The sequence below is a fragment of the Anomaloglossus baeobatrachus genome, chromosome 1, assembly GCF_048569485.1.
Source record: "Anomaloglossus baeobatrachus isolate aAnoBae1 chromosome 1, aAnoBae1.hap1, whole genome shotgun sequence".
Taxonomy (NCBI): Eukaryota; Metazoa; Chordata; class Amphibia; order Anura; family Aromobatidae; genus Anomaloglossus; species Anomaloglossus baeobatrachus.
Window position 1 is genome coordinate 320,194,175 of NC_134353.1, and position 20,684 is coordinate 320,214,858.

At 50.2% G+C, this 20,684-nt stretch overlaps 1 protein-coding gene across 1 annotated transcript in view; it reads left to right on the plus strand.

The window, feature by feature from the left end:
• Nucleotides 1-20,684, plus strand: part of LOC142312550 (putative E3 ubiquitin-protein ligase HERC6) — a 149,536-nt gene that overhangs the window by 28,920 nt on the left and 99,932 nt on the right. Inside the window, exons 6-8 of the mRNA XM_075351539.1 lie at nt 10,627-10,754; nt 13,810-13,943; nt 20,119-20,195. Of these exons, the coding sequence (XP_075207654.1) occupies nt 10,627-10,754; nt 13,810-13,943; nt 20,119-20,195 (339 nt within the window). The remainder of the gene's footprint in view (nt 1-10,626; nt 10,755-13,809; nt 13,944-20,118; nt 20,196-20,684) is intronic.

Consider the following 20,684-nt stretch of genomic DNA (forward strand, 5'->3'; position numbering starts at 1 on the left):
CCACCTATCCTAGAAGTACCCAGAGACTGACTCTTGATCTGTATTCCTACTGAAAGGTGGTGTCCTAACTTTGTTCAGAGAGGGCTGAGTATGTTGAATGGTGGTGGGTTTCCCTTCTTCTACCAGAGGTACACTCTATATCCGATGGCAATGGCAAACAGGGCTATCCCACCTAACGCTAAGGCAGCGAATATCACATCCATTAGACAGAGCAGACACACTGTTCCCTTAGCAACACTCACTGACGTGAGGGCCAATGGAGTTGGTTATCTGGTTCATCCCAAGGTGGTTTTAGCACTGGCACTGGTCCCACTGTACTCGCTCCATAACCCGAAGGTGTCCGGCCTGACCCTGGGCACACAGTTTTAGCCTGGAGGAACCAGATGTTACCAACTCCTCTGATCTTGGACGGACAACAAACGCAAAGCACAGAGAGCAGACAAACAGACAAGGACACAGAAAAACATCTTCTGGCAAAAGTTCTCTCAGAGTTCAGTAGTGACCCGCCAATTACCCAGTATCTACTCACAGTGTCCCTCTTGCACGTTGAGGAGGGAAGAGAACAGAGATGGGGAGCAGAGCAAAGAGCAGAAAGCATTCAACTCTTACCTGGCCAGGTATTTCTGGTCCCCACGTCTGGTCACCTCCTCCTCGAGTTGGCAAGACGATCCACCGGGTCTTGGGAAACTGGTTCCTTCTTTCGGGCGCCAGAAAATGTTAGGTTGACCTAACGGTCACAACTGTTGCCAGCGATGTCCAAATGCGGAGGGAGTCCCGGTAACCCCCCCTGCTCTTTCCCAGTCTCAATGAAAACAGGCAGACACTGTTATACACATAAGCACTGGAGATGTGCGGCTCCCAAATAGAACTGTTTTGATTTGTTTAGATACACAGGGTTATACAAAAATAATTAGGGCGTAACTATGTAACATACATATTCATTATAGGCGTGGATTACATGTTCTCGCAAAAGAAAATAACATGGCTTTTATTCTAAAAGCAAAAAAAAAAACTGTTTGTGTCAGCAGTGTTCTTCACTTTCTTTAAGCCAAAACAATGAGTCCTTGAAAATGTCTCAGTCTGTTAGGTAAACAATTCTTGGTTGTTTTCTTTGCAAGGAGAAAGAGAGTCCATGACTTTTCTAACCAGTAAAAAGTTAACTCTTTCCTCACAACAGAAACTCCTGTAAATCCCAGCACTCACCTGGTGTCTCAGGGTGCAGGTAAATGAGCTTCTGTCATTGCCATATTACACATGTGGTCTTAACTAGTGACTTGTACAAATATTACAAGCTATACACAGCAGCAGACCATGGAAAAAAGGTCAGCACTCACCCGACATCTTGAAAAAGTCAATCTTTTATTTCATCTAATAAAAGCAGAACAGAGGGGAAGGGGAGGATGCGGAGAGCAGAAGGGGAGGATGCGGAGAGCAGAAGGGGAGGATGCGGAGAGCAGAAGGGGAGGATGCGGAGAGCTTGGTTACTGCACCCCATGACTCTTGCTTCTCTACCCAGCTTTTCAGCTATGCTGTCTTTGCGACTGTAGTGTGTGTTAGTAGTGCCAGATACTTTGTTTTTTAGTATTAAATATTACAAGCCTTAACATTAGGCCCCTTTCACACATCAGTTTTTTGCCATCAGTCACAATCTGTTGGCTCTACGGATCAGTCGTAGATTGTGGAAAAACTGATGCGACGGATAAATAAAAAAAACGTATCAGTTTTTTCAGCCCAACAGTGTTTTCTTCATCGTTCCTTATGGGAGACCCAGACCATGGGTGTATAGCTTCTGCCTCCGGAGGACACACAAAGTACTACACTAAAAGTGTAGCTCCTCCCTCCGAGCATATACACCCCCTGGATGACACATCTAACCAGTTTCAATGCTTTGTGTTCAGGAGGTCACACACACACATGCATTCTCTGATTTTTGATTTTTAAGATTTTTGATTTCAAAGATTTGGAAGAAAAGTGGGTCCAGTCTGGACTCCCGGCATGTCCCTTCTCACCCCACTGTGTCGGCGGTGCTGTTAAGGTTGACTTTACAAGGCTGGAGCCTTCACATGCCGCGCTCCTTCACCATCCCCTGAGGCTCTGGCTTGAAGTGGGAGCCATCACGGTTCTCACTGCTTTGCAGGAGACCGACCTCCATCCGCAGCCCTGTCAGGATCCTGTCGGACGGAGCGTTTACCCCCCCCCCCCCCCAGGGACATGGCCCTGCGTTTCAAAAGCTAAGTATTGAGACGTTATTCAGAGGTCCCGGGTACTTTTATTGTGGGGAGAGTGTGTTTTGACACTTTGCTGTAATTTCCGGCCGGTTCTCTGTTTTTTTCCTGAGAACCGCGCCGAGGGTGCCTGCTCGTCGGCCGCATGGAAAAATCTAGGCCCCGGCTTCAGTTGCGGCCTAGTTTCGTTTTCAGTTCCCCTGCTCATGCAGGGGAACAGTGCGGCGCCGCCCACTGGCCGTTCAGCAGAGGGGAGGACACTCCTCTTTGAGGAGATGTTTCCCTCCCCTGTATCTCTCCTTGGCCCTCCGGTTCCCGCTCTTGGCCTAATCCCCGCCCCCCCTCCTCACTCCAGCGCCATTTTATCAGCGTTCACTCACTGATCGGCGCTGGCTGCTGCAACTTCTGCATCCACTGGGGGGTCCGAGCTGGGAATCCGGAGAGCACACAAGAATCGGTCTGGTAAGCCACAACCTCTGGTTGTGGGCTTTATTATACACTCTCTGGGGGTCATTCTGAAGGAGTGTATTTTTACTGCAGCCTCCACCTCAGCAGCATGTCTGTCACTAGGAGCAACGCCGCAAGGCTATATGCTACCGTATATGCACGGCATGTCAGCTCATTCTGCCTGAACCGAGCACATATCCACATTGTGATGCCTGCTCTAACATGGTGGTGCCTCAGCCTGGAGCCTCCCCAGGGGTCCCTCCGGCTGCTCCGGCCCCGGTGGCTGAACCCCCGGCTTGGGTAGCATCGTTTTCTAATGCTATCTCCCAGTCCTTTGCCGACTCCATGGGACAGCTGTCCTGGACTCTGCTGACCATGCATCAGCCCCCTTCTCAGGGCGCCTCTGCTGCTCCGACTCGCTCTGCAGAGCTCACAGAGCATGTTTTAGGACCCCGTCCTCCTAAACGGAGACGCAGGGACTCTTCTCCTGCCTCGTCCCACGGCTCTGATTCACAGGCTGAATTGCAGGGCGAGGAGGATACTTTTACTGTGGGCTCAGACGCTACCTCTATGTACCCCATTGATTTATCTGAGGGTGATGCGGATGTTAGTGACTTGATTGCATCCATTAACTCCGTACTGAACCTCAATCCACCAGTGTCAGAGGAACAAGCCTCTCTGGTAGAAAAACACCAGTTTACCTCACCTAAGAGAGCAAGGAGTATGTTTTTTAACCACTCCAGTTTTCAGGCCACTGTGACCAAGCCCAGGGCCTGTCCTGACAAACGCTTTCCAAAGCGTAGTTCTGATGACCGTTTTCCTTTTCCACCAGAAGTGGTCAAGGAGTGGGCTCAGTCACCAAAGGTAGATCCTCCGGTGTCTAGAATCTCAGCCCGGACAGTCGTATCTGTGGCCGATGGCACCTCTCTTAAGGATCCCACTGACCCCCAGGTTGACCTTCTGGCCAAATCTGTATATGAGGCGGCAGGAGCCTCGTTCTCCCCGTCCTTTGCAGCAGTGTGGGCTCTTAAGGCAGTCTCTCCTTCTCTGGCGGAGATACATTCCCTCGCCAGGGACTCTATACCCGAGATGGTTGCCTTAACCTCCCAGGCTTCGGCTTTTTCATCCTATGCCATGTCTGCCATTCTGGAGGCTTCTCACCGCACTGCGGTGGCTTCCGCTAATTCCCTCGCGATCCGCAGGGTCTTGTGGCTTCGAGAGTGGAAAGCAGACGCTTCTTCCAAGAAGTATCTTGCTGGGCTCCCCTTTGCTGGGTCCCGGCTGTTCGGTGAACAATTGGATGAAATAATTAAGGAGGCTACTGGCGGGAAGAGTACTTCCTTGCCACAAACTAAAACCAGGAAACCTGTCGAGGTTTCGTTCCTTTCGTTCCTCTAACTGGTCATCCTCTAAGCCCTCAGCTTCGTCCACCAACTCAGCCAAGGATAGAAAACCCAGCTGGCGCGCGAAGCCGCGTCCTCAGAAGAACGGAGGAGCCGCTGCCACTAAGGCAGCCTCCTCTTGACTATCTAGCTGCGCCAGCAACGTCCTTGGTCGGTGGCAGGCTCTCCCACTTTGGCGACGTGTGGTTTCAACACGTCTCCGACCAGTGGGTGCGGGATATCATCTCCCATGGCTACAGGATAGAATTTTCTTCCAGCCCGCCAAACAGATTTTTTATGTCCACTCCCCCCTGCTCCAAAGCCGCCGCCTTCTCACAGGCCGTGGCATCCTTGCAGGCCAACGGAGTAATTGTTCCGGTTCAGAGGTTTCTACTCAAACCTCTTCCTAGTCCCCAAGAAGGACGGTTCCTTCCTGGATCTCAAGCTTCTCAACAAGCATGTTCAGGTGCGGCACTTCCGCATGGAATCTCTGCGATCGGTCATTGCCTCAATGACCCAAGGAGATTTTCTAGCATCCATCGACATCAGAGATGCCTATCTGCATGTGCCAATTGCAGTTTCACACCAGCGTTGGCTACGTTTTGCAATCGGAGAGGAACATTTCCAATTCGTGGCTCTCCCCTTCGGGTTAGCCACGGCTCCTTGTGTTTTCACCAAGGTCATGGCAGCAGTGGTTGCGGTTCTGCATCTCCAGGGGTTGGCAGTAATCCCTTACCTGGATGACCTTCTAGTCAAGGCCTCATCCAGTGCAGACTGTCAGCGGAGTGTCTCGCTCACTCTCGCCACGCTTGTTCATTTCGGGTGGCTTGTCAATCTGCCCAAGTCCACTCTGACCCCGACCCAGAAACGTACGTACCTAGGGATGCAATTCGAGACTCTGCCGGCACTTGTGAAGCTGCCCTCAGTCAAACAGCAGTCTCTTCATCTGGCGGTGCGTTCTCTGTTGAAGCCCCGCCGTCATTCCATCAGGCACCTCATGCAGGTGCTGGGTCAGATGGTGGCGTCAATGGAAGCGGTTCCCTTTGCCCAGTTCCATCTGCGTCCCCTGCAGCTGGACATTCTCCGCTGTTGGGACAAGCGGACCTCTTCCTTGCACAGGCTAGTGGCTCTGTCGCCACAGGCCAGGAGCTCTCTCCAGTGGTGGCTTCGGCCCCTCTCTCTGTCTCAGGGACGCTCCTTCCTGACTCCGTCCTGGGTGATCCTCACCACGGACGCCAGTCTCTCCGGCTGGGGAGCAGTATTTCTCCACCACCGAGCACAGGGCACTTGGACTCCGTCCGAATCAGCCCTCTCGATCAATGTGCTGGAAATCAGGGCTGTACTTCTAGCTCTCGTAGCCTTTCACCATCTTTTGGCAGGCAAGCACATTCGAGTCCAGTCGGACAACGCAACGGCAGTTGCCTACATCAATCACCAGGGCGGGACTCGCAGCCGCCTGGCGATGTTGGAGGTTCAACGCATCCTTCAGTGGACGGAGGACTCCAAGTCCACCATATCCGCAGTCCACATCCCAGGCGTAGAAAACTGGGAGGCAGATTATCTCAGCCGTCAAACCGTGGACAGCGGCGAGTGGGCCCTGCATCCGGCAGTGTTCCGGTCAATCTGCCGCAAGTGGGGCACTCCGGAAGTGGAACTAATGGCATTCCGGCACAACAACAACAACAAGGTCCCGGTTTACGTGGCTCGTTCCCACGATCCTCAGGCCTTGGCAGCGGACGCGCTGGTTCAAGATTGGTCCCAGTTCCGTCTGGCTTATGTGTTTCCCCCTCTAGCTCTCTTGCCCAGAGTCCTGCGCAAGATCAGAATGGAGGGCCGTCGGATTATAATCATTGCTCCAGACTGGCCCAGGCGAGCTTGGTACCCAGACCTGCTCCGTCTGTCCGTAGAAATGCCGTGGCATCTCCCGGACCGCCCAGACCTTCTCTCTCAAGGTCCGTTTTTCCGCCAGAATTCTGCGGCCCTCAGATTGACGGCGTGGTTCTTGAGTCCTGGATCCTGACAGCTTCAGGCATTCCTTCCGAGGTCATCTCCACTATGACTCAGGCTCGGAAGTCTTCCTCGGCCAGGATTTACCACAGGACTTGGAGGATTTTCCTGTCCTGGTGTCGCTCTTCCGGCCATGCTCCTTGGCCGTTTTCTTTGCTGACCATCCTGTCCTTTCTACAGTCCGGCCTGCAGCTAGGACTATCCCTCAATTCCCTCAAGGGACAGGTTTCGGCTCTGTCAGTGTTGTTCCAGCGGCGTATCGCCCGACTGGCCCAGGTGCGCACCTTTATGCAGGGCGCATCTCACATCATTCCGCCTTACCGGCGGCCTTTGGATCCCTGGGACCTTAGTCTGGTCCTCACGGCCTTACAGAAACCCCCCTTTGAACCTCTTAGGGAGGTTCCTTTGTTCCGACTTTCACAGAAAGTGGTCTTTCTGGTGGCCATAACTTCTCTCAGGAGAGTCTCTGATATGGCTGCGCTCTCTTCGGAGTCACCCTTTTTGGTTTTTCACCAAGACAAGGTGGTTCTCCGTCCGACTCCGGACTTTCTCCCTAAGGTGGTGTCTCCTTTCCACCTTAACCAGGACATTACATTGCCTTCCCTTTGTCCGGCCCCTGTGCATCGCTTTGAGAAAGCGTTGCATACTTTGGATTTGGTGCGGGCACTCCGGATCTATGTGTCACGCACCGCCGCTCTTAGGCGGTGCACCTCTCTTTTTGTACTAACCACGGGTCAGCGCAAGGGTCTCTCGGCTTCTAAACCGACCCTAGCTCGTTGGATTAGGTCGGCCATATCCGATGCCTACCAATGTTCTCAGGTGCCCCCACCGCCAGGGATTAAGGCGCACTCGACCAGAGCTGTCGGTGCCTCCTGGGCTTTCAGGCACCAGGCTACGGCTCAGCAGGTTTGTCAGGCTGCCACTTGGTCTAGTCTGCACACCTTTTCGAAGCACTACCAAGTGCATGCTCATGCTTCGGCAGATGCGAGCTTGGGCAGACGCATCCTTCAGGCGGCTGTCGCCCATTTGTGAAGTTAGGTTTTGCCTACTTCTCAGTTCTGTTTATTTCCCACCCATGGACTGCTTTGAGACGTCCCATGGTCTGGGTCTCCCATAAGGAACGATGAAGAAAAAGAGAATTTTGTTTACTTACCGTAAATTCTTTTTCTTATAGTTCCGACATGGGAGACCCAGCACCCTCCCTGTTGCCTGTTGGCAGTTCTTGTTCCGTGTGTTTTCACCGGCTGTTGTTGTAGACAGAGGTTCCGGTTATTCCGGGTTTTACTCTATCTCTATGGGTGGATGTCCTCCTTCAGCTTTTGCACTAAACTGGTTAGATGTGTCATCCAGGGGGTGTATATGCTCGGAGGGAGGAGCTACACTTTTAGTGTAGTACTTTGTGTGTCCTCCGGAGGCAGAAGCTATACACCCATGGTCTGGGTCTCCCATGTCGGAACTATAAGAAAAAGAATTTACGGTAAGTAACAAAATTCTCTTTTTTACACCCCATCTGAGCATGCTCAGTTAAAAAAAAATGGAATCCGTTGCTGGATTCCATCATTTGATGTATTACGACGGATCCTGCGCGCATAGGCTTCTATTATACCAAACAACGGACGGCGACAGATGCGTCATTTTTTGACGTGGACAAAAAACGTTACTTTGTCCGTTGTCTCCGTCCGACGGACAAACAATTTTCGACGGATCCGAGTTTATGAGAAAAACGGATCCAGCAGCATTAGTCGCCGGATTCGTTTTTTTAAAAATTCGATGGATTGTGACTGATGATAAAAATCTGTGTGAAAGGGGCCTTAATGTGTCGTATGTCTCACTGACCCATGTCTTCTGGTGTCCGGCCTTTGAACCAAGATAAGTTTGACATACACCTCACAATCTCAGACAATGGGGCAATAAACCCACACAATTCAAATCTCCCGTATGTACATTTCAGATATTTGAGCTAAGTAAATAACAAAGTTTCAATGGACATATTGTCTGTTTGTGTATATAAAGCAAACGCACAAAAACCCACAAGAATGCACAAGGATTTTTTGTCACAATGAACCATTGTCTGTCTCAATTAACACTGTTATAGTTTAACATTCTGTATGGCCTCAAAATACCCATTTTTATATTTGCAATACACATCTACAGAAATGTCAGTTATAATCACATAAAGCTGTTCAATGAGAGCAGAGAGCAGCCATCACACATCACACTGTCTGCCTGTGAGATGGAGGCTGAAGCAGAGAGGCACCTGCAGAAGTGTCAGTTAGGGCAGAATCACACTTGCGTATGACTCACACGAGTGCAATGTGAGAAATTTTCACATTGCACTCGGCCCCATGTAAGACAGTGCTGCAGCTCAGATCTGTGAGATTTTCCTCAGCCATAATTGGACTGAGGAAAAAATGGCAGCATGCTGCGATTGTCTGCGAGAGCCGTATCACTCGCACCCTTTCAAGTGAATGGGTGCGAGAGAAACATCGGACTGCACTCGGATGGTATCCAAGTGCAGTGCGATATACGCACAGGCTGACAATAGAGGAGATAGGGAGATTAACCCCTCCCTGTCCTCTGCAGCGCAAGCCCTCTCCTTCGCAGCTGTGACCCGATCGCAAGATTGGGTCACAGTCGCATGACACTCGGCTCACGCTCGCAGCATAGCCTGAGCCGAGGGTCATTACATCCATTGCTCTCGCATCGGATGCCATACGCTAGTGTGAGTCCAGCCTTATAATCACACACAGCTCTCCAGAGAGCGGCCATCACACATCACACTGTCTGCCTGTGAACTGGAGGATGAAGCGTAGTTTCTGTAATCTCCCCAAACAGAGTACATCAAACAGATGATCTTCAGATTGTACATATGACTATTATAGTCTCCTCTGGTGCTGGCGTATCTTTAGACTCCAAAAGTTGCCAGGTAATACAGAGTTCCATACAATATTAGTGTGGATGTTACAGAACAAAAAATTCCTGTTATAGAAATATTTTTCATATTTTTGTCATCTCATTCGGGACAAAGCTGTACGTTCTAGGTGAATGATGGTGTCACCTATTAATGACATGCCCATTCATAATTCCCCTTCAACAAGCTTTTTTCTTTTCTGTGTCAGTGGGGATGAATGGACTAGGGTCCCCTCAGGTTGCACTTGGTATGTCCGGTCCACATAAATTTAAAACTATATACCAGCATGTAGTTGGGGCTCCCTGCAATGTTCAGAGCGTTCCCAGCCTCTGCAAAATCCACGTGGAGACAGCGTTCAATCTGAAGATCATCTGTTTGATGTACTCTGTTTGGGGAGATTACAAAAACTATGTCTGTATTCACTATATGATTGGAGGATAATGTATAAATTATTTGTATTTTTCTATACTACTTTTTGATGACCCCTGAGGAACGTTCTATTAGAAGGGGAAACGCGTCGGGTCGATTAGGGGTAGAAGGTTGACAGCCTCCTCACTAATATAGGAAGTGGCAGTATATACAGAATTATATCTCAGTGCAGAACCAACTAATTTAGGGTAAAAAGTGCTGCCTTTAGGGACTGTAGGACCCTTGACTATTGGACTGTTTAGGGATATATTTTTGTATTGCGCCTTACTGACATTTGTTCTTGCTCCTAAATTGGGGAAACACATAGGACTATAAAAATAAGGGGGATATATGTTTGAAATTGTTGTATGGCACCAATGAATATTTTCTATATATAATGTGGAAGTGTGTTTTAATTGCTTCTGTTAATAAAATTAATAATTTTTAAATTAAGGAGTTTTTAGTCTGTGAACCACCATAGAGAGTAGAATATCCCTATGAAATCTGTTACTTCGTCTTACACTAAAGGTCACTTTACACACAGCGACATCGCTAGCGATGTCGCTAGTGAAAGCACCCGCCCCTGTCGGTTGTGCATCACGGGCAAATCGCTGCCCGTGGCCCACAGCATCGCTAGGACCCGTCACACATACTTACCTGCCTAGCGAGGTCGCTGTGGCCGGCGAACCGCTTCCTTTCTAAGGGGGAGGTTCGTGCGACGTCACAGCAGAGTCACTAAGCGGCCGCCCAATAAAAGCGGATGGGCAAGGCGGAACATCCCGCCCACCTCCTTCCTTCCTCAATGCGGGCGGCCGCAGGTACGGTGATGTTCCTCGTTCCTGCGGTGTCACAAATAGCGATGTGTGCTGCCGCAGGAACGACGAACAACCTGCGTCCTGCAACAGCAACGATAATCGGGATTAGAACGACCGATCAACGATTAGGTGAGTAATTTTGATCGTTAACGGTTGTTCATGCGTTTCACACGCAACAACGTCTCTAACGAGGCTGGATGTGCGTCATGAATTCTGTGACCCCAACGACATCTCGTTAGCGATGTCGTTGCGTGTAAAGCCCCCTTACATAATAAATATGACCTGCACTACATCTACTGGTAGGATTTTTTTTATAATATAAATGATTCTCTTGTTAATGTTGTATTCCTAATTAGTTTCTATTTAGTGCATATTTCACAAAAAGCTACCAAGTTTCCAAATTTCATTTGCTGATTTTATATTGATACCAGGCGGGCACGGTGTACACTTTTGGAGATGGCTCTTATGGACAGCTGGGGAAAAGTTCTGTTACTCACACTTCTGTGCCTCAGAAGGTAGAAGAATATGAAGGACAGGTTTCACAGATAGCTTGTGGAAGGTAAGACAAATCTGGGAAAATATCTACAACAAACATTGCGGGCTGCAGATTTGAATCTTTTTGCATTTTTCTGCTGCATGTCCATGGGACAGGTTCTCGGCTGAGCTGCATTTTTCTGCTGCATGTCCATAGGGCATGTTCTGGGCTGAGGTGCATTTTTCTGCTGCATGTCCATAGGGCATGTTCTCGGCTGAGCTGCATTTTTCTGCTGCATGTCCATAGGGCATGGTCTCTGCTGAGCTCCATTTTTCTGCTACATGTCAATGGGACATGTTCTCGGCTGAGCTACGTTTTTGCTGTATGTCCATGGTGCTTGTCCATGGGGCATGTTCTCAGCTGAGCTGTATTTTGCTGCTGCATGTCCATGCGGCACATTCTCGGCTGAGCTGCATTTTTCTTCTGCATGTCCATGTGGCAGGTTCTCGGTTGAGCTGTATTTTCCTGCTGCATGTCCATGCGGCATGTTTTTGGCTGAGCTGCATTTTTCTTCTGCATGTCCATGGGGCATGTTCTCAGCTGAGCTGTATTCTCCTGCTGCATGTCCATGGGGCATGGGGCATGTTCTCGGCTGAGCTGCATTTTTCTCCTCCATGTCCATAGGGCATGTTATCGGTTGAGCTGCATTTTTATGCCGCATGTTCATGGGGCAGGTTCTCGTCTGAGCGCCATTTTCCTGCTGCATGTCCATGCCGCATGTTTTTGGCTGAGCTGCATTCTTCTGCTGCATGTTAACGCGGCATATTTTTGGCTGAGCTGCATTTTTCTGCTGCATGTGTATGGGGCATGTTCTCGGCTGAGCTGCATTCTTCTGCTGCATGTCCATGGGGCAGGTTCTCATCTGAGCTCCATTTTTCTGCTGCACGTCCATAGGGCATGTTTTTGGTTGAGCTGCATTTTTATGCTGCATGTGTATGGGGCATGTTCTGGGCTGAGCTGCATTTTTCTGCTGCATGTCCATGGGGTTTTGTTTCGCACTCAAGCGTCAGGGAGCATATAATAAAAATTATACAATAAATATACAGTAATAAGCTGGCTTCACATATCTGAGTGTGGACCAGGATTTACAGACCGGCAGCAGGCCTCCTGACTCGAATACGACAGCCTCAGACAGGCCCAGACTGACTATAGGGCAATTCTGGCAAATGCCAGATGGGCCGGTCCCTGTAGTGTGCCGGTGCCTGTAGTGGGCCGCTCTATCTGCAGTCACCGGCACCGCCAGCGCCGCGCTTCTCAGCAGTGTGTGCATGCCGGGCACACTAGCTGCAGCAGGAGCAGGAGGCAGCACTGTGCTGTTGGCTCTGCTGTGTGATGGTGTGCCCGGCATGCACACACTGCTGAGGAGCGCGGCGGTGGCGATGCCGGTGACCGCAGCTTTCTCCTTCCTATTCAAAATGTATTTGCGTCTTTCAGACGTAAATACATTTGAACAGCGCGTCGGGACTGGGCCCCGCCCCCGACGTGCAGCAACGTGATGAGATCAGCACCTTGCTGACATCATCACAGTGCTGCGGGCGCCATGCAGGAGACATCAGGAAGTGGTAAGCGCTCCATGGAGGAGCCGAAGATGAAAGGTTTAATTAATGGGGATGAGTGGGGAGGGGCTGAGGACATAACGGGGAACATTTATGAAGGAACACAGCTTTGTGACAGGTAGAGGGGGAGAACTGTATTCCGAGGGAGGGGGGGAGGCAGGAGTGTGTAGTGATAGGGTAGTGTAATTTGTGTGTGTAGAGGGTGATGGGGGGGTGCAATGTATTATGTCTGGGGAGGGGGTAATGGAGAGTGCATTGTATTGTGTAGGGGGAGGGGTAATTGGGGGGTGCATTGTATTGTGTGTGGGAAGGGGGTAATGGGGGGTGTATTGTATTGTGTGTGTGGGGGGAGAGGTAATGGAGCGTGCATTGTATTGTGTGTGTGTGTGTGTGTGTGTGTGTGTGTGGATGGTTAATGGGGGTGCATTGTATTGTGTGTGTGTGTGTATGGGGAGGGTTAATGGGGGTGCATTGTATTTTGTGTGTATGTGTGGGGAGGGTTAATGGGGGTGCATTGTATTGTGTGTGTGTGTATGTGGGGAGGGGAAATGGGGTGCATTGTATTGTGTGTGTGTGTGTGTGTGGGGCGGGGTAATGGGGGTGCATTGTATTGTGTGTGTGTGTGTGTGTGGGGAGGGGTAATGAGGGTGCATTGTATTATGTGTGTGTGTGTGTGTGTCTGTGTGCGCGTGTGAGGTTAATGGGGGTGCAGTGTATTGTGTGTGGGGAGGGGCACCGAGTCATTAATTCAGGACTAATTAGTGTGATATCAGTAATATTAGTCCTGGACCTGTCCACACAGGTACAATCCCCTGTAGTGACTGTAGCGCTTGTAGAGTGATTAGGACACTGGTATGTGGCGGAACCATCCACAAATCAGGGAAGCAAAGAGCAGAAAATACATCAAGGTCTGCTACACACTGCAAAAATGTGTCACATAGTGCCATACAGTACTCACATAGTGCCATACAGTACTCACATAATGCCATACAGTACTCACATAATGCCATACAGTGTCACATAATGCCATACAGTACTCACATAGTGCCATACAGTACTCACATAGTGCCATACAGTGTCACATAATGTCATACAGTGCTCACATAGTGCCATACAGTGTCACATAGCACCATACAGTGTGACAGTGATACAGTGTCACATAGTGCCATACATTGTCACAAAGTGCCATACAGTACTCACATAGTGCCATGCAGTGTCACATAGCGCCATGCAATGTGACATAGAGTGATACAGTGTCACATAATGCCATACGGTGTCACATAGTGCCATACAGTGTCACATAGTGCCATGCAGTGCTCACATGCCATACAGAACTCACATCTACAAGTGCACAAAGATATTACACATTCACCACGCGAAAAGTGGGCCTGTGTACCCCCAAATGCCAGGGCTGAATTTTAGTCCCAGTCCGGCCCTGGCCTCAGATATATATTTGTGAAACCGGCCTATGTGAAGTATTTCTATAAAAAATTCTGTTAACTAGTATTGTTTTTTGTTTATAGCTATCACACACTTCTATATGTTTTCAAGTCTCATCAAATTGTATCATTTGGTCCTGGACTGCAAGTGAGACCAGATAACCCTCCATCTGAAGTGTCTTTGGCGTCTGACATTAGCAGCCTGTTCAATTCAAAAGGTACAGTGTTTTAAGTTCAATAATGCACATATTTTGCTTCATACATGTGAGTGGATTACAGTAACTTGTACAACCCCAATGTTTCACTATGGGATAAATGGTTCTCTGTGGCACTTTTAGCTTAGAACTTTAGACCCGTAGTCTGGCTAGATTTTCAGCTATAGTGCCAATGTTTGTTAGAACTGGTCTTATAATTTTCCGTATAGAAAAGTTAAATGTAAAGTAATTGAAAAAGGTATCAAACTAAATTTACCGAACAAGTAAAGAATGATGTATGAGAACAACAATGTCAGAATTTATTGGATATAATGCAATGTAATAATGTTACAAAGTTATTAACAGATAAAGTAGCACATGCTCTATCTGGTTGTACAATTTTCAACAAATGAATTAAAGGATTTTCATGAAGGTTTTCTAATATGTTCTTTTCTTCATCGTTCCTTATGGGAGACCCAGACCATGGGTGTATAGCTTCTGCCTCCGGAGGACACACAAAGTACTACACTAAAAGTGTAGCTCCTCCCTCCGAGCATATACACTCCCCGGATGACAAATCCAACCAGTTCAATGCTTTGTGTTCAGGAGGTCATACACACACATGCATCCTCTGATTTTTGATTTTTGATTTCAAAGATTTGGAAGAAAAGCGGGTCCAATCTGGACTCCCGGCATGTCCCTTCTCACCCCACTGTGTCGGCGGTGCTGTTAAGGTTGATTTTACAAGGCTGGAGCCTTCACATGCCGCGCTCCTTCACCATCCTCTGAGGCTCTGGCTTGAAGTGGGAGCCATCACGGTTCTCACTGCTTTGCAGGAGACCGGTCTCCATCCGCAGCCCTTTTCAGGATCCTGCCGGACGGAGCGCTCACCTCCCAGGGACCTGGCACCTGCGTCTCACAAGCTAAGTACTGAGACGTTATTACCACAGACAGTGGTCTTTCCAGGGGTCCCTTGTACTTTATATATTGGGGAGAGTGTGTTATATAACTGTGTTAACATTTCCGGCCGGTTCTCCAGTTTTCATTGGAGAACCGCGCCGATGGTGCCTGCACGCTGGCCGCATGTTTAAATCTAGGCCCCGGCTTCGCCTGAGGCCTAGTTTCGATTCACTACCCCTGCATGTCAGTCGTGCAGAGGGACAGTGCGGCTCCGCCCAGCGGCTGTTCAGCACAGGGAACGGACACTCCTCACTGAGGAAGGATTCCCTCCCCTGTATACCTCATTTGCCCTCCAGATCCTGCTCTCAGAGTAGGCCCCGCCCCCTCTCCTCGCTCCGGCGCCATTTTCTCAGCGTTCTCAATGTCTGCATAACCACATTGTGACAAATGGGGGCCTGGGCTGGGGATCTGGAGGGCACAGAGATGTCCCTATGTTAAACGGTCTGGCAAGCCACAACCTCCGGTTGTGCAGCTGCTTATATACTCTGTTTATATACTCTGCTGGGGGTCATTCTGGACAGAGCCCCCACTTCTGCAGCATGTCTCACATCAGAGCAAGGCTGCAAGGCTGTTCTTATTATGCACTGCATGTAGACTCGTACTGCCTGTACCGAGCACATAACCACATTGTGATGCTTGCTCTAACATAGTGGTCCCTCAGCCTGGAAGCTGATCAGTGGTCCCTCCAGCTGCTCCGGCTCCGGTGGCTGATCCCCCGGTTTGGGCAGAATCCCTCTCTTCAGGGGACAGCTGTCCCGGACACTGCTGAGCATGCATCAGCCCCCTTCTCAGGGCGCTTCTGCTGCTACGGCTCGCTCAGCAAAGTTCACAGAGGATTCTTCATCTGGTCTCAGTCCCCGTCCTCCTAAAATGGAGTCGCAGGGTCCCCTTTCCTTCCTCGTCCCGCAGCTCTGATTCACGAGCCGACTCGCAGGACGAGGAGGATGCTTTTACTAGGGGCTCGGATGATCTGTCCGAAGGTGACGCAGATGCTAATGATTTGATTGCGTCCATTATATTTGTACTGGACCTCAATCCGCCTGTATCAGGGGTGCATTCCACTCTGGCAGAAAGGCATCAGTATACCTTAAGAGAACAAGGAGTGTGTTCCTTAACCACTCCAGTTTTCAGGCCACTGTGACCAAGCCCAGAGCCTGTCCTGACAGACGCTTCCCAAAGCGTGGTTCTGATGACTGTTTCCCCCTTCCACCAGTGGTGGTCAAGGAGTGGGCTCATTCACCAAGTGTGGACCCTCCGGTGTCTAGGCTTTTAGCCCGGACAGTTGTATCAGTGGCTGACGGCTCCTCTCTAAGGATCCCACTGTCCGCCAGGTTGTCCTTCTGGCCAAATCTATATATGAGGCGGCAGGGGCCTCGTTCTCCCCATCTTTTGCAGCAGTGCGGGCTCTCAAAGCCATCTCTGCTTCTCTGGAGGAGATGCATTCCTTCACCAGGGACTTTATGCCCGAAATGGTTGCCTTAACTTCCAGGCTTCAGTCTTTTCATCCTATGCCATGTCTGCCATGCTGGAGACTGTCACCGCACTGCGGTGGCCTCGGCTACTTCCCTCGCTATCCGCAGGCTCCGGTGGCTTCGAGAGTGGAAGGCAGATGCTTCTTAAGAAGTTCCTTGCTGGGCTCCCTTTTGCTGGGACCAGTCTATTCGGTGAACAACTGGATGAAATTATTAAGGAAGTTTTTTGGCAGGAAGAGTACTTCCATGCCACAAACCCAGGAAACCTGTCCAGGGCAGGAACCAGTCGAGGTTTCGTTCCTTTCGTTCCTCTAACTGGTTGTCCTCTAAGCCCTCGGCCTTGTCCACTAACTCAGCCAAGGTCCGTAAACCAACTGGCGCATGAGGCCGCGTCCTCAGAAGTCCGCAGGAGCTGCGGCCACCAAGGCAGCCTCCTCTCGTCCTTGGTCGGTGGCAGGCTCTCCCTCTTGGGTGACGTGTGGTTTCAACACGTCTTCGATCAGTGGGTGTGGGTTACCATCTCCCACGGCTACAGAATAGAATTCTATCCAGCCCGCCAAACAGATTTTTTTCTGTCAACTCCCCCCTGCTCCAAGGCCGCCGCCTTCTCACAGGCCGTGGCATTCTTGCAGGCCAATGGAGTAATTGTACCAGTTCCCGACTGGGAACAGTTCTGAGATTTCTACTCAAATCTCTTCCTAGTCCCCGAAAAGGACGGTGCTTTCCGACCTGGATCTCAAGCTTCTCAACAAGCATGTCAGGTGCGGCATTTTTGCATGGAATCTCTGCGATCAGGCAATGACCCAAGGAGATTTCTTAGCATCATCGACATCAGAGATGTCTTTCTGCTTGTGCCAACCGCAGTTTCACACCAGCGTTGGCTACGTTTTGTAATCGGAGAGGAACATTTCCAATTCGTGGCTCTCCCCTTCGGGTTAGCCACGGCCCCTCGGGTATTCACAAGGTCATGGCAGCAGTGGTTGCGGTTCTGCACCTCCAGGGGTTGGTAGTGATTCCTTTCCTGGACGACCTTCTAGTCAAGGCTTCATCCAGTGCAGACTGTCAGCGGAGTGTCTCGCTCACTCTCAGCGGAGTGTCTCGCTCACTCTCGCCACGCTTGCAAGTCCACTCTGACCCCGACCCAGGACCTTACGTACCTAGGGATGCAATTCGAGACTATGCTGGCACTTGTGAAGCTGCCCTTAGTCAAACAGCAGTCCCTTCATCTGGCGGTTCGCTCTCTGCTGAGGCTCCGCCGTCATTCCATCAGGTGCTGGGTCAGATGGTGGCGTCAATGGAAGCGGTTCCCTTTGCCAGTTCCATCTGCGTCCCCTGCAGCTGGACATTCTCCGCTGTTGGGACAAGCGGACCTCTTCCTTGCACAGGCTGGTGGCTCTGTCGCCACAGACCAGGAGCTCTCTTTAGTGGTGGCTTCGGCCCCTCTCTCCGTCCCAGGGACGCTCCTTTCTGGCCCCGTCCTGGGTGATTCTCACCACGGATGCCAGTCTATCCGGCTGGGGAGCAGTGTTTCTCCACCACCGAGCACAGGGCACTTGGACTCCGTCCGAATCAGCCCTCTCGATCAATGTGCTGGAAATCAGGGCTGTACTCCTAGCTCTCGTAGTTTTTCACCACCTGTCGGCGGGCAAGCACATTCGAGTCCAGTCAGACAACGCGACAGCAGTTGCCTACATCAATCACCAAGGCGGGACTCGCAGCCGCCTAGCAATGTTGGAAGTTCAACGTATCCTTCAGTGGACGGAGGACTCCAAGTCCACCATATCCGCAGTCCACATCCCAGGCGTAGAAAACTGGGAGGCAGATTATCTCAGCCGTCAAACCGTGGACAGCGGCGAGTGGGCCCTGCATCCGGCAGTGTTCCGGTCAATTTGGCAGGCGGGGCACTCCGGAAGTGGATCTAATGGCATCCCGGCACAACAACAAGGTCCCGGTTTACGTGGCTCGCTCCCACGATCCTCAGGCCTTGGCAGCGGACGCGCTGGTTCAAGATTGGTCCCAGTTCCGTCTGGCCTACGTGTTTTCCCCTCTAGCTCTCTTGCCCAGAGTCCTGCGCAAGATCAGAATGGAGGGCCGTCGGGTCGTACTCATCGCCCCAGACTGGCCCAGGCGAGCTTGGTTCCCAGACCTGCTCCGTCTGTCCGTAGAGGTGCCGTGGCATCTCCCGGACCGGCCAGACCTGCTCTCACAGGGTCCGTTTTCCGCCAGAATTCTGCGGCTCTCAGATTGACGGCGTGGCTCTTGAGCCCTGAATCCTTACGGCTTCAGGCATTCCTTCCGAGGTCATCTTCACTATGACTCAGGCTCGGAAGTCTTCCTCGGCCAGAATTTACCACAGGACTTGGAGAATTTTCCTGTCCTGGTGTCGTTCTTCCGGCCATGCTCCTTGGCCGTTTTCCTTGCCGACCATGCTGTCCTTTCTACAGTCCGGCCTGCAGCTAGGACTGTCCCTCAATTCCCTCAAGGGACAGGTCTCGGCTCTGTTAGCGTTGTTCCAGAGGCGTATCGCCCGGCTGGCCCAGGTGCGCACCTTCATGCAGGGCGCATCTCACATCATTCCGCCTTACCGGCGGTCTCTGGATCCCTGAGACCTTAATCTGGTCCTCACGGCCTTACAGAAACCCCCCTTTGAGCCTCTTAGGGAGGTTTCGTTGTTTCGTCTTTCACAGAAAGTGGTCTTTCTGGTGGCCATAATTTCTCTCAGGAGAGTCTCTGATTTGACTGTGCTCTCTTCGGAGTCACCCTTTTTGGTTTTTTTTTTCACCAAGACAAGGTGGTTCTCCGTCCGACTCCGGGCCTTCTCCCTAAGGTGGTGTCTCCTTTCCACCTTAACCAGGACATTTCATTGTCTTCCCTTTGTTCGGTCCCTGTGCATCGCTTTGAAAAAGCGTTGCATGCTTTAGATTTGGTGCGGACGCTCCGGATCTATGTGTCACACACCGCTGTTCTTAGGCGGGGCACCTCTCTTTTTGTGCTGACCACAGGTCAGCGCAAGGGTCTCTCGGCTTCTAAACCGACCCTAGCTCGTTGGATTAGGTCGGCCATATCCGATGCCTACCAATGTTCTCAGGTGCCTCCCCCGCCGGGGATTAAGGCGCACTCGACCAGAGCTGTCGGTGCCTCTTGGGCTACGGCTCAGCAGGTCTGTCAGGCTGCCACTTGGTCTAGTCTGCACACCCTTTCGAAGCACTACCAAGTGCATGCTCATGCTTCGGCAGATGCGAGCTTGGGCAGACGCATCCTTCGGACGGCTGTCGCCCATTTGTGAAGTTAGGTTTGCCTACTTCTCACTTTCTGTTTATTTCCCACCCATGGACTGCTTTGAGACGTCCCATGGTCTGGGTCTCCTATAAGGAACGATGAAGAAAAAGAGAATTTTTTTTACTTACCGTAAATTCTTTTTCTTATAGTTCCGACATGTGAGACCCAGCACTCTCCCTGTTGCCTGTTGGCAGCTTTCTTGTTCCGTGTGTTTTTCACCGGCTGTTGTTGTAGACAGAGGTTCCGGTTATTCCGGGTTTTACTCTATCTCTACTTATGGGTGGATGTCCTCCTTCAGCTTTTGCACTAAACTGGTTGGATTTGTCATCCGGGGAGTGTATATGCTCGGAGGGAGGAGCTACACTTTTAGTGTAGTACTTTGTGTGTCCTCCGGAGGCAGAAGCTATACACCCATGGTCTGGGTCTCCCATGTCGGAACTATAAGAAAAAGAATTTACGGTAAGTAAACAAAATTCTCTTTTTTTCAGATCTCAAAGACATTCATTTAAAGCAGATCTTTGCTGGACACAATGTGAACTTTGTAACCTCCACTGTTCAACCGCAGGTTAGACGTCATTATGCATGATAGCGTATAAGACTTTTATAAGATGTTAAACATTATGGACCTGGGTAAAATTCCATTTCCAGATGTAATTTGTTGTTTTCAATCTAGTTTGTGAGAAGGCAATGAAAATTGTATGACAATGTACATGCTACACAATATAGTCATCTGGATTGGATAGCTACTGAACACCAAAAGTTGAAGTCTGTTTCTGAGTCTTCAGAGAAATCATATTTTTCCTAACATACTTCTTCCTTCGCTAATCATTCACAACATTAAATACCCTTCACATTCTTGCTATCCTAGCACAGGACAGCGGCCGGTTCTATATATCCTCAATACATGATATCTATAGAAATGAAACCATCTTACAAGATGAAACTGATATATCCAATACATTTACGCTTTAATTGCTCTTGGTGGTGGTGGGTACCTCATGAAAACATACATGTACATGATACATTCACGCTAGACTTCCACTAACAAACATGT